Source organism: Esox lucius, chromosome 7, assembly GCF_011004845.1.
Source record: "Esox lucius isolate fEsoLuc1 chromosome 7, fEsoLuc1.pri, whole genome shotgun sequence".
Classification (NCBI taxonomy): Eukaryota; Metazoa; Chordata; class Actinopteri; order Esociformes; family Esocidae; genus Esox; species Esox lucius.
This window is the reverse complement of record NC_047575.1, coordinates 1,001,713-1,021,520: the sequence shown is the minus strand read 5'-3', so window position 1 is coordinate 1,021,520 and position 19,808 is coordinate 1,001,713. Positions and strand designations below refer to the sequence as shown.

Sequence of the window (19,808 nt, the reverse complement as noted above, 5' to 3'; positions counted from 1 at the left end):
TGGCAGGTACATGACGACTGAGATGAGTTAACAACAGATGAGTTAGCAATAGCATACAACCGGGCCAGGCCAACTCACACCAACCAGCAGCAAGGCCGGCTAACATAAACCCAGAAAAAGCACACACTCGCCAGAACAATAAATACTAGGAGAAAGTGTAAACTTAATAAATGTAAAGGATATCAGGGGCACAGTGGTGGAAACCAGTATGTGGCCAGGATGCCAGAACAAGAGCCAAAGAGAGAATACCTTCTGGAGAGAAGCATAGACGTTCCAGGTTGAGTTAATTAGATGAACGAGGAATGCCATAGTAATCTATATTCCAAAGTAATACAATTTATTCCAATCAAATAATAAAGTAACATTTAGAAAACATAGTTACATACCAACACGATTCAACGATTCCTCCCAACTAGTCTAACCAGAAAAGGAACCAGGCAAGCTTAGTTCAACCAGTCCACAATTAAAAGTAATTAGCATTGTTGCACTCACTGGATTCAAACTCAGATATCCCACATGAGAAGAACTGTCTTTACCCACTATACCACAGCGCTGCTTGTTTGGCCAGTGGCTAGACACTACTAAGCATTACACTAAATTGACTAACATTTCTTATTAAGTTCACCTCCACCCCAAATAGCATCTATGAATTGTATGGCTTTTGCCACAGGCCGTTTTAACAGCTTATTAGCCAGTAATAGGCTTACTTGTATCTACGAACGTACTACTTGGAATAGTCTTAAGAATTTAGCAACTGCTAGCGAAACGGAAGAGGAACTTTTCCCTCATCTCATCTTCATCCGCTTATCCGGTATCGGGTCGCGGGGGCAGCAAATCCATCAGGGGACCCCAAACTTCCCTTTCCCGAGCCACAAGGCGTTCCCAGGCCAGCGTCGAAAATATAATCTCTCCACCTAGTCCTGAGCCTACCCCGAGGTCTCCTCCCAGCTGGACGTGCCTGGAACACCTCCCTAGGGAGACGTCCTGGGGGCATCCTTACCAGATGCCCGAACCACCTCAACTGGCTCCTTTCGATGCAAAGGAGCAGCGGCTCTACTCCGAGTCCCTCGCGGATGGCTGAGCTTCTCACCCTATCCATAAGGGAGAAGCCAGCCACCCTTCTGAGAATACCCATTTCAGCCGCTTGTACTCGCGATCTTGTTTTTTCGGTTATGACCCAGCCTTCATGACCATAGGTAAGGGTAGGAAGGAAAATTGACCGGTATATCAAGAGCTTTGCCTTCCGGCTCAGCTCTCTTTTCGTCACAACAGTGTGGTAAAGCAAATGCAATACCGCCCCTGCTGCTCCGATTCTGCGGCCAATCTCCCGCTCCATTTTCCCTTCACTCGTGAACAAGACCCCGAGATACTTAAACTCCTTTACTTGGGGTAACGCCTCATTCCCTACCCGGAGGAGGCACTCCATCGGTTTCCTGCTGAGAACCATGGCCTCAGATTTAGAGGTGCTAATCCTCATTCCAACCGCTTCGCACTTGGCTGCGAATCAGTCCAGTGAGTGCTGAAGGTCACAGACCGTTGATGCCATCAGGACCACATCATCCACAAAAAGCAGCGATGAGATCCCCAGCCCACCGAACAGCAACCCCTCCCCACCCCGACTACGCCTCGATATCCTGTCCATAAAAGTTACAAACAGGCCCAAAGCGCAGCCCTGGCGGAGGCCAACCCCCACCTGGAACGAGTCCGATTTACTACAGAGAACCCGAACACAGCTCTCACTTTGGATGTACAGGGATTGGATAGCCCTCAGAAGGGACCTCCTCACCCCATACTCCCGCAGCACCTCCCACAGTATCTCCCGGGGGACCCGGTCATACGCCTTCTCCTGATCCACAAAACACATGTAGACAGGATTAAAATCCTGCAAAGCACGCAAGGTCCCCCTGCTCAAAACAGCGCATGTCCAGGCCCGTCTGAAGTTTGCCAATGACCATCTGGATGATCCAGAGGAGGAATGGGAGAAGGACATGTGGTCTGATGAGACCAAAACATTGCTTTTTGGTCTAAACGCCACTCGCTGTGTTTGGAGGAAGAAGAAGGATGAGTACAACCCCAAGAACACCATCCAAACCGTGAAGCATGGAGGTGGAAACATCATTCTTTGGGGATGCTTTTCCGCAAAGGGGACAGAACGACTGCACCGTATTGAGGGGAGGATGGATGGGGCCATGTATCAAGAAACCTTGGCCAACAACCTCCTTCCCTCAGTAAGAGCATTGAAGATGGGTCGTGGCTGGGTCTTCCAGCATGACAACGACCCGAAACACACAGCCAGGGCAACTAAGGAGTGGCTACTTAAGAAGCATCTCCAGACCTGAACCCAATAGAAAATCTTTGGAGGGAGCTGAAAGTCCGTATTGCCCAGCAACAGCCCTGAAACTTGAAGAATCTGGAGAAGGTCTGTATGGAGGACTGGGCCAAAATCCCTGCTGCAGTGTGTGCGAACCTGGTCAAGAACTACAGGAAACATATGATCTCTGTAATTGCAAAACAAGTTTTCTGTACCAAATATTAAGTTCTGCTTTTCTGATGTATCAAATACTTATGTCATGCAATAAAATGCTAATTAATTACTTAAAAATCATACAATGTGATTTTCGGGATTTTTGTTTTAGATTCCGTCACTCACAATTGAAGAGTACCTATGATAGAAATTACAGACTTCTACATGCTTTGTATGTGGGAAAACCTGCAAAATCGGCAGTATACCAAATACTTATTCTCCCCACTGTATAAGACTATTCTGCCCTTCATGGGGAACAAGGGAAAACTAAACACTACAGATAAATCTCCACAATATTATGCATTTACATTCCAGTTTGCTCACACCTCTCCAGGTGAGCTAAGGAGGTTGGGGCTGATGGCCCACATCTGGTGTACCAGATCTTTAGAGAAGTAAATGTTATGCAGGATCCCTGATTAACATCACCAAGGGTCTGTTGGAACACGTCTTATTTGTTGCCATTCCATCCATTTCTCAGTTTTAAAAGCAGATTTCTGCAACAAAACTGAAATTGTACAACCAATTTCAAGTATACACATTTCGGCAACCGCATAAGTTGTTTATGGCTGGAGCCATACCATATGGTGCAATACAGACTAAGATTGGAGATTGCAACTGTAAATGAATTGTTAATTGTGTGCACAACTGTGTGAAAAACAATGTGTGTACATGGCTGCGTGTGTGAGTGTATGGTATATACCTGTGCAGAGCATTCAGACTCGCAGTGCATCCTGTGCGTAGTAGCAGTGTGGGAGGTGTGTAGCCCTCGTCTTCCAGGTCGCTAGGGACACACAGGTTGCGGTATCGTAGACGCTCTGTAGCTCGAGGACAACAGCACAGGCAACGCTTCAGACAAGATCCTATGGCCTAACACAAAACACACATGCACAGATACACAGTGGGAAACACATACCAGATTGCACTTCTATTTCTTTCTGTATGGAGTGTCATAAAACATAGCAGTGGACACCTTCAAACACCACAATCACCCTTGTCAAACACTCCATTGGCAGACAGTAGAGAGGATCTGGCCTCGATGTTGATTTGTAGTGTGGACCGGATGTGAGGCATCAACAACTAGTAACAAATAAATAAATAAATCAGTCTACTGATTATACCTAAATAGTACTCAAGGTCATATAGACGACCGAATAGTGGTGTATTTTCCAAGTTGCCTGAAATATTTATGTGTTTATGTTTATTTATGATTGATTTATTTACCTGGTGTAGAGGGTGTACTTCTGGCAGCTGCCTTAGGGTGGCGGTGCAGCTCACCTCCCCCAGCAGGTGGGTTCTGAGGAAATGGGAGGAGAGCTGGTGGCACTGGAAGTCTGAGCATCGCACCCAGATCTTAGCCAACAGCCAATCAGGGCTGGGGTCAGAAGGCAAGAACACTGGGTTCTGAGGACCAGGGGCCTGCTGAAGCTGAGATTGTAGTAAGTGGTATGAACATGTAACCTTTGTGTAGTACTAGTAGGATGTGATATTAGTAATAATGTGCTCATATTGACAGTGATCCTCTCAGATCATGATTTGTTGTATCATAATGTATTATGGAATTGTGTAGATTACCAGGTGCCCTTTTTGATGATGTTGATTATATTTTAATAGAAATTATTACTGTGCCCTTATATTTTAAAGTTATAGTTAGACCTAGATTCTTATTTGGGTGAAATAACAACCTGATTTGTTCTTGAAGGCCCTTAGAGTTATTTTGCACGACAAACCATTATATACCTCTGTCCAAGCCTGGATTTAGCTTTATTACCATCTTCCAAATTCATTAATTGAAAGTATGCGTCCTGTGCAACAATAGCTGCATTGCAAGTGGAAACTAATGCAAAAAAACACTTAAAACTAAATTCAGCAGTCTGTTGCGCTAGCATAATTTTAATTACTGTCAAAACAGCTGGCAGAATTTGGTGACTTCAAACTAGCACTATGGAAACTATTTTCTGTAACCACTACACACTGTGTGACGGTCCCAACCCGATGGGACGATTCCGCTTCATGTTTTCTGTTTGTCCTTGCCCTGGAGCCGCAACATGCGCCCCCTGCTGCCCGGGAGCCGCAGCCAGCGCCCCCCTGCTGCCTGGGAGTCGCAGCAGCGCCCCCTGCTACCCGGGAGCCTTAGCCGGCTCTCCCCACTCCTGACTCTCCGCCAGCTCTCCCTGGTCCTGACCCTCCATCCGGAGGGTCTGCGCCTTGGGGGGGGGTGTACTGTGATGGTCCCAGCCTGATGGGACCATTCCGCTTCCTGTTTTCTGTTTGTCCTTGGCTTGTCCTGTCCTTGTATGGTCTTTCCTGTTCTTGTTTCAGTTAATCGGTCTATTCCTTTCACCTATGTTTATCCCCCACCTGTTTCTGTTCTCCTTGTTAGTCTGTGTATTTAGTTCAGCCATTTTCTCCGTGTACTGGTCGGTCAGTGTGTACTGGTCGGTGTGTGTGTGTGTGTGTGTGTGTGTGTGTGTGTGTGTGTGTGTGTGTGTGTGTGTGTGTGTGTGTGTGTGTGTGTGTGTGTGTGTGGTGTGTGTGTGTGTGTGTGTGTGTGTGTGTGTGTGTGTGTGTGTGTGTGTGTGTGTGTGTTTGTTTGTTTTTGTGTGTGTGTGACTACGACTACATGTCACGGTTCTGTGTTCCTGACTCCTCAGAGTATTTTGTAGTTTTGTTTCTCTCCTTAGTTTACATTAAAAATGCCTCACCCTCTGCGCTTGCCTCTGTCTCCCTCCTTGCATCATGACACTCTGGCTCTGTATTCAGCTGTGATGCCACTGGTAGCTGGTGAATGTGTGGTGTTTGTAAATGGTTGTTTCAGTAAATAAAGTCAAAACTTGAAAAAACGTGGATGAAACCACTGTGAACAAAACTGACTGGTAAACATAGGAAGTATTAGTTCAGTTGAAGATGATACACTGCTCAAAAAATGGAACATGTTATCATCACAGTAAAACACCAAGTTAATTAAACTTCATGGATACCAAAATGTCCAGTTAGAAAGCATAAGCGATTGTGAATCAATTCACCTGTTTTGGTGCCAATGGAAGTGACAACATGTGCACTGGAGAATCACAAGTGGAGGTATCAGGACACAATCACAGAGGCTTTGGAACAAACTTACTTTTAATAACACGACTTCGTAACATAACACGACACAAATGACACATGACATCCATACAATGACAGTCAACAAACACTAGGGCAGGAGGAACTTAACAAGTGACACAGTGGAAACCTATTACAATGACAAAACTAAATATAGAAACAGGAAAATTAGAACAAAAACACACAGAACATAGAAACGGAATGACCGGCACGACACAGGCCATGGCTGGCCGTTACATGGAGGGGCAAGAGCAAGACAACCCTGAATAAGGGAATGGTTTTTCAGGTGGTGGCCACAGACAATTGCTCTCTCCTTATCCTTCCTGACAGATTCTCTAGTTTTGCATTTTGCTACTGTCACTACTGGTAGGACGAAGTGGTACCTGCAGACCTTTCAGGTTGCCGAGGTAGTTCAGCTCCTCCAGGATGGCACAACCATATGTGCCGTCGCAAGAAGATTTGCTGTGTCTCCCAGTACAGTCTCATAAGCATGGAGGAGATACCATTTTGCGTGAGGAGGAACAGGAGGAGTACTGCCAGAGCCCTACAAAATGACCTTCAGCGGGTTACTGGTGTGCATGTTTCTGACCAAATTGTCGGAAACAGACTCCATGAGGGTGGCATGAGGGCCCAATGTCCTCTTGTGGGACCTGTACACACAGCCCAGCACCGTGCAACTCAATTGGCATTTGCCAGAGAACACCAGAATTGGCAGGTTCGCCATTGACGCCCCGTTCTCTTCACAGAGAGGATGTTCACACTGAGCACATGTGACGGACGTGAAAAAGTCTGGAGGCGCTATGGTGAACATTATGATGCCTGCAACATCATCCAGCATGGCGATGGGTTAGTGATGGTCTGGGGAAGCATATCCTTGATGGGTCACACAGACCTCCATGTGCTAGCCAATGGTACCCTGACTACTGTTTGGTACCGGGATGAAATCTTCAGACCCGTCAGAACTTACACTGGTGTAGTGGGCCCTGGGTTCCTCCTGGTGCAGGACAATGCCCAGCCTCATGTGGCCAGAGTGTGTAAGCAGTTCCTGGATGACGAAGGCATTGATTTCATTGACTGGCCTTCACTTTACCCATACCTGAATCCAACTGAGAGCTTCTGGGACGTTATGTATAAGTGCATTCCGACAACGCCAAGTAGCACCACAGACTGTCCAGGAGCTCACTGATGCCCTGATCCAGATCTGGGAGGAGATTCCCCTGGACAGGTTTCCATTGACCATTGTTACGTCATTTTGTTCTCAACAGATTACAGAATTCACAGTAAAGATTTTGATGTTTAATATATTTAGCTCATCAAGACCCGATGTATGATTTCAGTGTTCCCTTTATTTTTTTTGAGCTGTGTATAGCAAAAATGAAAACATTATTTCGAGAAAAACAACATTGACAGGTTCTTTTAGATAAACAACCACACTAGTCTTAGTTTGAATTGTTTTGGAATAGGTTTCCTCTTGCAATGCAGCTTTTGTTGATCGGGATGCACAGTTTCAATTCATGAATTTGGACAATGCTAATAATGCTAATTACATTTTTAGTTGTGAAAAAATTACTCCATGGATCTTCAACAACTCAAGGTATGCATTAGTTTACCCAAATATGAATTTTCGTCAAATTACTCCTTTAAGACCAATTATATAATACATATCCAGTACAAAATAAGCCCTTCAAATATATTTAAACCAAATGTAATACTCTCAACCTCCATGCCAAAAAAATTTGGCTCAGTTTTTCCACTTGCTTTGTGTTTAACCTTACATAGTCGACATCCACGGACCCGCGGACAGTGCTCATTTGCATATATATTTATAAAAATAGAATCGCCATAATCGTCCGATTTCAATGGTATATTATTTGTAGCCACTTTCGTGAAGCGTTCCGTATATAATTTGGGTTGTCCGTGTATAATTTGGGTTGTCTGTGTATTGTTTGGGTTGCTATGGGAACTTTTCACCAGGCAACGACATTCACCATGCATCTTAGAAAGGCTAATGTGTAGACAAGCATAGGGATTATTCTTATCACTATATATGATGTTTTGAACCATAATAAATCATTTGTATTATAAATATGATATAAAAATAAATATTTAGTCAACATAGTATGGGGGTGTTCTTGAGTTTTTGGGAAGAAGTTGGTAATTTTTCTGAGTTTATAAATTATATAAGTCCAAACGTAACTAGTGATCTAGTGCTGCCATCTGGTGGCCGTTCTGTGTCATTACATGAAAAAAGAAGTGATATAAGATAATTATCTTTCATTTTATTGTGTTTTATTTCTAGGTAGAAGAATCAAATTTTTTGGGGGTGCCTATATTTTTTACCTTCTATTATTTCATTATTTTCAACCCAATACAGTGTAATTGGATAGTAAAGGCATGAAAGTATGAGGAAATACCATTGACACAATTCTTTATAATGCTTTCAAAAAAAAATCTTTATGCTGAATGGCAGAAATGTTTTCTGAAAAATATTATTTTTGCCTTTCCAATAGATTCGTTTTTAAAATGGTGACCCAAAAGTCTGTTTTTATGTGTTTTTATTGAAGCCAAGGGGGTTGTGATTACCAGGATACATCATAATAGGTTGTATCTGTTACAGAAATGAATCTAGGACCCAAAATGTCCAAGTAGTGAAATCCGGCCGAAATCCCCACCGACTACTTAGGTTAACTGATATTTGGATTGGGATTCCAGCAGGTGTTGGTAAACTGTACTGCTTTGCTGTGCTTTAGAAAGTGGGTGGAGGGATTTTTTAAATGGTTAGGCCTGGAAGATCTACACTGTGGTTATTTATGAGCAAGGCCTCTAGGTTCAGTCAGTTTTGTCTAGAGTAATCTTGTCTCATCTGGTATCTTGTTGAATCTTAGCTATGCGCTTTCTGTTTACACTGGTGTCCTGTTGGAACTTAAGATTTAAGTCCAAGGACTATGCCTCTGGACTACCTAGACTGACATCTTCTTGTTTTCACTGTCCAAAGTTCACCTGATCTAGTTTCTGCCTGACAACTTTTGCAGTCGCTGTCGAAAGCCCCCCCTGGGTGTCCCTGTCCAAAGAATCTCTTTCTTACTACTACTGGGCTGTGTGGTTGTCCCAACTAGCTATCTTAAAGGGACATTTCACCACTGCTCTATTTACCTACAGGACCAGTGAAACGTTTGGACACACCTACTCATTCAAGGGTATTTCCTTAGTTTTATTATTTTACACATTGTAGAATAATAGTGAATACATCTAAACTATAAAATAACACATATGCAATCATGTTGCACTCATAAAATTGTTAAGCAAATGAAAATACATTTAATATTGTACATTCTTCAAAATAGCCATTCTATGCCTTAATGACAGCTTTGCACACTGCATTCTCACAACTGAATCATGACGTATTCTTGTAGAATGTATTTCAATTAACAGGTCTGCGTTGTTTAATTTGTGGGATTTCTTTCATTCTTACATTTGAGCAAATCAGTTATGGTGTGACAAGGTAGAGCCAGAGTTACCTCTGCTGCAGATTGGAATCAACTACAAAAACAGTAAAACAGTTTACTTTGGTCACCACTGCCACTTTCAAAAACATAATCACTAACACATTTACAGACACCGGTCACTGCTTCATGTGATGCTGTATGTAATTATGCCATGTTGTCTTGGTGGTAGTTTGGGGTCCCCTGCTGGAGCTGCTGCCCCCGCGACCCGATACGGATAAGCGGATGAATATGAGATGAGATGTCTTGGTGGTTTCATGTAAATGTTTGTGCCCTGTAGTACTGTTTTTTATTCTCTGTTGACCAGTTTGTCTTCTGTTATCATGTTTGCTCTTGTCTTGTCTGCGTTTTAGCTATTTTTAGTTTAGTGGGATTTCTTTGTGCTTAGCCTTTAAGGTCTCTTTGTTGGTTCTGAGTTGTTGCCATGTGTCTTCTATCTATATATTCTTATTTAATCCCAGTACACATCCCCAACACTAGGACTTCTGTCTCCTGCCAGGCCATTATTGTAAATAAGAATTTGTTCTTAATTGACTTGCCTGATAAATTAAAGGTAAAGAAAATTACCTAATTAACTGCACCTTGATCAGTTTGCAGCTCAAATAAATAGATAAATGTTACAGACATATCTCAACATCAACCGTTCAGAGGAGACTGCATTAATCAGGCCTTCATGATCAAATTGCTGCAAGGAAACTACTACTAATAAGAAAAACACCAGTAATATGATTGGTCCAAGAAAGACAAGAAGTGGACATTAGACTGGGTAGAAATCTGTCATTTGGTCTTGCCTTTATGCCTTTATGAGATGCAGAGTGGGTGAACAGATGTTCTCTACATGTGTCTTTTTTTCAAAAGGACAATAGCCCAAAACCCACCTTGTTATGGAAATTTTGAACTAAGGTACATTTGAGAAATGTCTGTCTTTCTATTGGCTGGTATGTAAATCTTTACTTTGATTGTGACACACATGTCTGTATAATATCAGAGGATTATTAGGTATTTGGGCCATGTCCTCCTGCCTAGACAAAGAAGGGTGTCAGTCCTTTCTGTTCTTTAGGAACGTAGGAGAGAGGGATCTGGTATATGTCTTAGGGGTCATTCTTGATTGGTCACAGTAGGTTGTAGGCTTAATCATCTGCCGACCTGTAGGTTGTCTAGATGCTTTAAGTTTCCCTTAAGGGTTGAGAAAGTTAACCACATGAGGGAAGACACCATGTCCCAATTGTGTCAAGCCCAGGACATGTGATAGAACAAAGGGAATGTGTTTGATTGACATGAGACCGATGGGCAACAACTTACCACACAACAACTTATGTAATAAATACGGATTGTTCATGTATGGAGTTAGAGACTCCTCGGATGATTATGTATGTAAGCATTGGACGCGTCTCTCATATTTGTATAATAGTTAATAAAACGGTTATAATGTGCCAAGATAACTTTTTGTCTCTGTGTTCCTTACTCCAAGTGTCGATACATGGAATTGCCATCACAACCTCCAGGCGGTGTAATGGCTATTTGACCAAGAAGAAGAGGGAAGGAGTTCTGAATCAGATGACCTGGCCTCCACAATCTTCCAACTTAAACCTACTCAAAATAGTTTGGGAAGACATGGACCGCAGTGTGAAGGAAAAGCAGCAAACAAGTTTCAGCATATGTGGGAACTCCTTCAAGACTGTTGGAGAAGCATTCCAGGTGACTACCTCATGAAGCTGGTCAAGAGAATGCCAAAAGTGTGCAAAGCTGTTATCAAGACAGAGTGGCTACTATGAAGAATCTAAAATAAAAATATATTTAGATTTGTTAAACAGTGTTTTGATTTCTACATGAATCCATGTGTTATTTCATAGTCTTGATGTCTTCACTATTATTCTACAATTCTAAAAATAGTGAAAATAAAGACATACCCTTGAATGACTAGGTGTGTCTAAACTTTTGACTGGTACTCTATATTAAACTTTTAATTAATATTGTATTTACATTAACATTTGTGCCGTCTATATTGTGAATTTCCTCACGTGACACAAATACACAAATCCCTTTCTTGGTTGTACGTACATCACAATATCCAAAATTCATAGTGATGTTCTGCTCTTCTTGTGATGATGAATCATCAGAAGCAAAAATTGTTTCACAATCTCTGTGACGGCCGGCCATGCTCGCGCCATGTTTAGTCTTGTCAGTGTAATTCACCTGTGTCTTGTTTGCCCCTATATTATGTCCCTATTTAAGTTCCTACTGCCCTAGATTTTCTTGTCTGTCATTGTGTTATGTGACATCTGTGTTAGGTCGTTGTGTTAAGTTCTCTTACGTATATCGAGAGCCTTGTATGTTTAGTAAGCTTCAGATTAAAGAACCTTGGCCTTCTTTAGTCTAGTTCAATATCTTCAGTACCAGCATTTGTGGATTCAATTACAGGCTCAAAATGGCCAAAAACAAAGAACTTTCTTCTGAAACTTGTCAGTCTATTCTTGTTCTGAGAAATGAAGGCTATTCCACACAAGAAATTGCCAAAGAAATGTAGATCTTTTTTACTAGCCATTGTGCTTCGACATTGCTTGTTGGGTATCTGTGTAACCTACTTTGTGAAATCTGCTAATGTAAAAAGGGTTTATTAAATAGAATTTCTAAATTAAATGTTTTTAAAATGGAGATAGCCAGAATGGCTGTGCAATTTCTGTCACCATCACAGAAACCAAGATCACACTCTTTTCATCTCTAGTGGCTGGACTGACCTGGATGGCAATGGGTGGCTGGACTGACCTGGATGGCAATGGGTTTTAGCTGCCCCTGGTGGTTGAGATGCAGAATGACCAGAGGGGCAGCGAGATACTGCTGCTTCCCGTTAATGATGTTGGCCGGGACTCCTTCCAACACCTCGTAGTCCAGCAGGAAAATAGTCCCTCTCTGTTGTTAATTAATCATTATACACAGCACAAACACAAGTGACCACACACAAATATGCCTCTTTCACAAACACACACAACATTGCATACCAACTCAGCAACACACACTCAACACACTCCACAAACACACACAGGCAGACACCTTTTGCACATACTTCTAGCTCCAGTTCCAGTGAGGATGTGTCAGGGAGAAAAGGGCGGAGCATGTCAGAGGTAATTGACAGGTTGGATGGGAGAAAGCGTATCTGTTGCACCATGAAAGGGTTACAACCATTCAAACATTGGTAGCCAAAGAACCAGTCCTCTGTCCAATGGGTCTGCACATACTCTGAGAAGAGGGGGAGGGAAAAAGAAAAAGGGTTGTAAAGAGAAAGTGACAGCAGTAAATAAAATATTTGGGATCTTCTCTGGATGAATGGATAGGAATTGGTTTGTTTGTGTGTGGAATATATTTGTTTGCATATGTGTAACATACTAGCAGCGTTGTTCAGACTCCCGTTGTGGCTGAACACGGTATTCAGCTCAGTAAAGCTTTTCCAGGATTCAGCTCTTTCTGTGAAACCCCTCAGATAAGCAAGATTGATGCCTGGACTGAGAGGACAGATGGAATGGACAGAAGGGCAGACTGAAAGATAAACCCAGACTGAATCATGAGAAGAGGCAATGTTTATGGTGAGCAGTCCCCCCAAAAAATTCTGCTTCTAATTTTGTGATGTTCACCAACACCATAGGAGTCAACATTCAAGACATGCCCAACAATCTCACGAAGCCATTTTGCAGCTGCCAGAATCAGAATGCTGTATGAGATGCTGGATGAGATGAAACACAAATGCTGGATGAGATGCATTCCTTGGCCACCAACCACAATAAAGCTTGCACCTGTGCTATCGTGATAATTTTCTAGACCCCAACAAGACAGGACAGCTTGGGTGGAACTGAACATATTTTTGTTGTTCTTCGCTCGACCCCTGGGCACTGTCGATATGCCAAGACCAGAATCTCCTGACCGCAATGTACGTGTGTAAGGGCAGTGACAAACAAGTGTAATGTGTGCAACAAAAGTTCAATATTCACTCCCTGCAACCATTTCTGCCTAACTGTTTCTGCATACATTTTGATGCAAATGTCTGTTAAATCATGCACCACAGAGAAAACACTGCACTGTATTTCCATTGAACCAAAACAGAATCACTCTGAAGGTGGGATTTTAGGACTCACAGAATGAGGAAGGCAGACAGAATTTTGAGAGAAATCTGGATAATGAGATGAGACATCATTTTGAGGACAAAATAATTTTTTTGTGCTGACCTCTGGCGTGTGTAGCTGAGGTTGGGTCCCAGATCCTTCACACTGGTCATATCCACACAGTGAGGAACGCCGTCAGCAAACGTACGCCACCTGCAGGATCACCTCATTATATCAATCCAACTGTTTTGGTACAAGACCATTTAATAATCCTGGATTTATCTTCCTTTATGAAGCTAAAACAGATCTTGCATTATGAAAACATTAAAAAGAAGGGAAATTTGTGAGAAAGTATGCTTAGAGGACATTTCTTTTACCTGATGTGTCGTTGTTTACTCTGTAGCTCTTTAAGCCTGTGGTCCTTTAGTATTTGCACAGTCTCTGAGTTAAACAGACACACTGAGAGAGAGTGAGAGAGAGAGAGAGAGAGAGAGAGAGGGAAATATTATTCAAAACTTGTTTTAACCACACTGACACAGACACACCCACATTGCAAATTACACCTGACAGGGGTATTGGTTAACTCTATCCCTGAAGTCCAAACCGCACCAGGGGTTTCACAAGTTGATAGAACTAGTGAGTCTGCCTTTACAAATGTGTCAAATGGTTACATTTTACTTTTTAGCAAAAACAACTTTTTAAGTAGTGTTTTGTCATGGACAGAGCTCAGTAGAACCTTTGGATATGGATATAATCTTTGTTCCCCAAGAGAGGGAACAAGGTCCAACACAGGAGGAAAAGACACATGCGTATCAATAATGGCAAATATAATATAAACACCTGCAGTCTCTAAGTACAGCTTCACTCTTCAATGCAATTTGAATGTGGTGCAACATGTCCGTCCCTCCAAGAGTTACGGATGTATTCATATCCAAAAGTTCCCTTTCGGTCAGTCACTCTGGTGCAACATGAGGGGAAAATACAATTGCACTGCTAATGTGAGGGGCCAGAGGCAACCTATGCAAAAAGGGGTCCAGAAAGAAAAAAGGCCCCCAATGGCAAGGTTGCCAAACTAGGGACAGTGACATAAAAATTGTAGAACCTCATAAAAGTGTGTGGAGAGGCCCACTCTGTTGCCATGCAAATGCCAGCCACAGACAACCATTTAAAGAGCCCCAGCAGGCTGCAACCCCCCAGGGAGGAGTGTGCACGCACCCCATGCATCGGGCTCCTGACTGTTACAATGATAAAACAAAGAAAAGGGCTTATGTGATCCAAAGAGACAGGCCCTGCTTTGGTCCTGCAAAAGATACAAATAATTGGTTACTGGAAAAGGGACCCTAGTCAGGTCAATATAAATGTGGAGAGCACAAATGGGACAGTGAGCATGAAAACAATTCATCAGCCAACTAAAGCGTCAGTCTAGTGAACAGGAGATCCTGAGTTTGAATCTCAGCAGTGCCTTTTAAAAGAAGTACTTGTGTTTGAATCTCAGCAGTGCCAGTTACAAGAGGTACATGTATTTGAATAAAGACATTATAATTGGGATAAATAACCTGTGGCTTTGGATCCCTGCAAAACAATACCCACCAAATGGGCACTGTGGCTTAGTTGGTTAAAGCACCTGACTCGTAAACAGGAGAACCTGAGTTTGAAACTCAGCAAGGACTTTTAAAAGATGTGTGTCTTTGAATCTCAGCAGCACCTTTTAAAAGAGGTACAAGTCTTTGAATGGGGTGCTATTTGTTTTGATTAAACACCTGTGGCAGTTGAGCCCTGCAATACAAAGTTGTCCAAGGTGGGGGCTGTGGCTAGGTTGGTAAAAGCGCCTGTCTTGTAAACAGCAGATTCTAAGGTTGAATCTCATTAGTGCCTTTTAAAAGAATGACCTGTGTATAAATCTTAGCAATGCCTTTTAAAAACTGTAAGGCCAGTTTAAGCTTAGTCTAGAACAAAAAAATCTAACACAATAGAAAACTCCATTGAGCTTGTTTTTTAGTCCTAGACTTTATCTGTGTCTGCAAAACCAGCCCGTACAAGTGTTTGAAATGGGTTGTTTTCATTTGGATTAAATACCTGTGGCTCATGAGCCTTTGAATGGTGTTCTGTCCTTTTGAATGAATCACCTATAACATAACATTGGCCAGGGTGGGTGCTGTGGTTTAGTTTTTCAACGTGCCTGTCTGATGAACCGGAGATCCTGAGTTTGAATCTTTGCAGTGGTCTTTGAATGGTGTCATTTTCGTTTGGATTAAAAACCGGAGGTTTTTGACCCCTGCAGTACAACATTTACAAGGATGGGCACTGTGGCTTAGTTGGTTAATGGGAGACCAGTATAAGGGAGTTTATCTTGTAAAATCTGCAAAAAAAAGAAATGTCCTCTCACTTTCAACTGCTTAACAACTGCTTAATGAAAGTTCAACCATTAAGACATGAATTGAACAAGTTTCACAGACATATAACAAACAGAAATGGAATAATGTGTCCCTGAACAAAGGGGGGGTCAAAATCAAAAATAACAGTCAGTATCTGCACCAGATTTGCCGTTTCTTGCTGTGAGATGTTACCCCTCTGTTCCACCAAGGCACTTGCAAGTTCCCTGACATTTCTGGGGGGAATGGCCCTAGACCTCACTCTCTGATCTTCGCTGGCCATGAAAGAACACTGACATTCCTGTCAGTGTTCTTGAAATAAATCACTCACAGATGGAGCAGTAGGGCTGGTGGCATTGTCATGCTGGAGGGTCATGTCTGTGCTCATAAACAATGTTGTTGCCAGTGATGTCTGGTGAGGACCTGCCTTACAAAAGATCTATAGGTCCTTAGTCGAGCCTCTCTCAGTGCATTGCGGACCGACTGAGCACTGATGGAGGGATTGCGTATTCTTGGTGTTACTCAGGCAGTTACTGTCCCGCAGGTGTTCCTGGTGTAATTCCTGGTGTAACTCAGCCATCCTGTACTTGTCCCGCAGGTGTGATATTCTGATGTACCGAGCCTGTGCAGTTGTTGTTACACGTGATCTGCCACTGCGAGGATGATCAGCTGTCCTTCCTGTCTCCCTGTAGCGCTGTCTTAGATGTCTCACAGTACGGACATTGCAATTTATTTCCCTGGCCACATTTGCGGTCCTCATGCCTCCTTGGAGCATGCCTAAGGCCCATTCACACAGATGAGCAGGGACCCTGGGCATCTTTATTTTGGTGCTTTTACAATAAAGATCTGTAAAGGTATTTGGATTTTTACAAAATTATCTTAAAATTTCTTTTTTTGCGGAGTTCATGTTCCCATTCCCCACTGCTGTCCAGTTATCAGTCCTGACTTGAACAGGGAGCATTGAAACCACCCAGAAAAATAACTTGATGTGGTTTCCTGAATCAGCTGCATCCATAACAGTCAACAATCGCAAAAGTCTACTGTGGCACCCTTGCTCCAATACCTGCATAATCAAGTTTTTCTGGAGCTGTCTGTATATTATTTGTGCAGACCCATAATTATAAATCCCAATTAGTTTCATGCTAATTGGCTAAAAGTTGTGGTACATAAGAACATACTGTGTACCACAGGTATGACATCATATCACATTTTCCTGTTTTTCCTACCTATTTATTTAAGGTGCTGTCTGGGACTTGCATTTCACAAAATATTTTTGTACACCTCCCGTTTTCTGCTGGATTTGTAATATGTTGATTATTTGTATATGAAGTAGAATCCCAGTCATATCTCATTTAGCACTTAAACTCCAAGTTCTAAAGTGAATGATTTTGATGACATGAGAAACAAATCATGAAATACACTGCTCAAAAAAGTTAAGGGAACACCAATCATCACAGTATAACACCTAGTCAATTAATATTCAGGAACATCAATCTGTCCAGCACAAGCGATTGTGAATCAATGTCACCTGTTTTGAAGGAAATGAAAGTGACAATAGGTGCACTGGAGAGGCAACAGCAAGACAACCTCGAAAAAAGTGAATGGTTTTGCAGGTGGTGTCCACAGACAATTGTTCACTCCTTATCCTTCCTGACTGATTCTTCTCTAGTTTTGCGTTTTGCTGGTGTCCATGTCACTTCTGGCAGCATGAGGCAGTACCGGCAGCCCATTCAGGTTGCACAGGAAGTCCAGCTCCTCGTGGATGACAAAGCCATACGAGCCGTTGCAAGAAGGTTTGCTCTGTCTCCTAGTATAGTCTCAAGAGCATGGAGGAGATACAGTACCAGCAGACGGACCATCACACGAGGAGAGCTGGACAGGTCCGTAGAAGGCCATCAACCCAGCGGCAGGACCAGTATCTGCTCCTTTGTGAAATGAGGAACGTTCCCAGAGGCCTTCAAAATGACCTCCAGAGGGCTAATGCTGTGCATGTTTCTGACCAAACTATCAGAAACAGACAAAAAGAGGGTCGTACGAGGGCCCGATTTCCTCTAGTTGGACCTGTGTTCACAGCCCAGCACTGTGCAGCCCGATTGGCTTTCGCCAGAGAACACCAGAATTGGCATGTCCGCCACTGGCGCCCCGCTCTCTTCACAGATGAGCCTGTAACATTATCCAGCATGACTGGATTGGTGGTGGGTCAGTGATGGTCTGGGGAGGCATATCCTTGAAGGGTTGCACAGACCTCCACATGCTAGCCAACAGTACCCTGACCGTGATGAAATCCTCAGACCCATCGTCAGACCCATGTGCCCTGGGTTCCTCCTGGTGCAGGACAATGCCCGGCCTCATGTGGCCAGATTCTGTAGGCAGTTCCTGGATAACGAAGGCATTGATGCCCTCAACTGGCCCTCACGTTTCCCAGACCTGAACCCAATCAAGAACCTCTGGGACGTTACAGTATGTATCGGTGCCACAAACTGTCCAGGAGCTCACTCATGCTCTGAAAAAGGCCTGGGAAGAGATCCCCCTGGAAACCATCCGCTGTCTCATTGGGAGCATGCCCAGATGTTGTCAGGAGTGTATACAGGCACGTGGGGGCTATACACTACTGAGTCACATTGTGAGTTGCTGTGATGAAATTCACACAAGTTGGAACAGGCCTGTGATTTCAATTGTTGACTTTGATTTTGAACCCAGCCCTCAATCGGTTGGTGATTTTGGTTTCCATTGACGGTTGTTACGTGATTTTGTTATCAATGAATTACACAATGTACAGTAAAGATTTTTACCGTTAAAATATTTCCTTCATTGAGACCCGATGTGTGATTTAAGTGTTCCCTTAATTTTTTTGAGCAGTGTACACTGTTAGTTCCCACCAGCTGTCAACGGGGCTGGTTTTAATCTATACGAGACTATCAACACACATGCATAATTGAATTTGGTCATGTCATTGTGTCGCCTGATTCAGTTATGTTTGTGCTAGACACTTTCCTTATACTGTGAATCTTACACATCTTACACATCAGCCGATATAAGCATTACGAAAATGTCTTTACCAGAATGCGGCACTTGTGGTCGTTTTGCAGAGGCCGGGTGCTCTAACAAAGAGATCACTAAGACAATTTGTAAATAACAAATAGTTTGTGCGTGGTATATGAAGGAGTCATCAGTGGTGGTTGTCAAAGATAATTGCCATAACCAAATTGGAGCTACAAACTCATAAGTAACTTTATTCAAAGCAGTAGAGTCTCTGGAACATGTGTATGTGTTTAGTTATGTAAGATGCCCACAAGCCATGCAATCAACTGAAAGCTAGGCAAAAAAATATGTGGAAAAACACCCTCATGAGGTGTAATAAATTTCCATTTGAAGCAAAAAAAATATATAAAATAAAAGTAATTTATAGCTATATTCTTTGGAAAACTTTGTAAATTCTGTAGTATTGGATTTAATGCATAATATCACTAAAGGCTTTTTAATTGTCATATCAAATAATTTTCCCTTATCTTTTCAGGAACACTACATACAGTGGAGAAAACACTGTATGTAGTATTTGATACACAAAGTATTTGATACACTGCAGTATTTTGCAGGTTTTCCTACTTACAAAGCATGTAGAGGCCTTTCATTTTTATCATAGGTACACTTCAACTGTGAGAGACGGGATCAAAAATTAATCCAGAAAATCACATTGTATGATTTTTAAATAATTAATTTGCATTTTATTGCATGACATAAGTATTTGAACACCAACCAACCAGTAAGAATTCCGGCACTCACAGACCTGTTAGTTTTTCTTTAAGAAGCCCTCCTGTTCTCCACTCATTACCTGTATGATCTGCACCTGTTTGAACTTGTTACCTGTATAAAAGACACCTGTCCACACACTCAATCAAACAGACTCCAACCTCTCCACAATGGCCAAGACCAGAGAGCTGTGTAAGGACATCAGGGATACAATTGTAGACCTGCACAAGGCTGGGATGGGCTACAGGACAATAGGCAAGCAGCTTGGTGAGAAGGCAACAACTGTTGACGCAATTATTAGAAAATGGAAGAAGTTCAAGATGACGGTCAATCTCCCTCGGTCTGGAGCTCCATGCAAGATCTCACCTCTTGGGGCATCAATGATCATAAGGAAGGTGAGGGATCAGCCCAGAACTACACGGCAGGACCTGGTCAATGACCTGAAGAGAGCTGGGACTACAGT

The 19,808-nt window shown here is 42.6% G+C and overlaps 1 protein-coding gene across 1 annotated transcript in view; it reads right to left on the bottom strand.

Annotated features, from left to right (window-relative positions):
• Positions 1-19,808, bottom strand: part of zgc:152891 (uncharacterized protein LOC767741 homolog) — a 37,242-nt gene that overhangs the window by 7,355 nt on the left and 10,079 nt on the right. Inside the window, 10 exon segments of the mRNA XM_034293034.1 lie at positions 3,225-3,240; positions 3,243-3,280; positions 3,282-3,351; positions 3,475-3,601; positions 3,746-3,949; positions 11,896-12,039; positions 12,194-12,366; positions 12,514-12,629; positions 13,347-13,436; positions 13,601-13,682. Of these exon segments, the coding sequence (XP_034148925.1) occupies positions 3,225-3,240; positions 3,243-3,280; positions 3,282-3,351; positions 3,475-3,601; positions 3,746-3,949; positions 11,896-12,039; positions 12,194-12,366; positions 12,514-12,629; positions 13,347-13,436; positions 13,601-13,682 (1,060 nt within the window).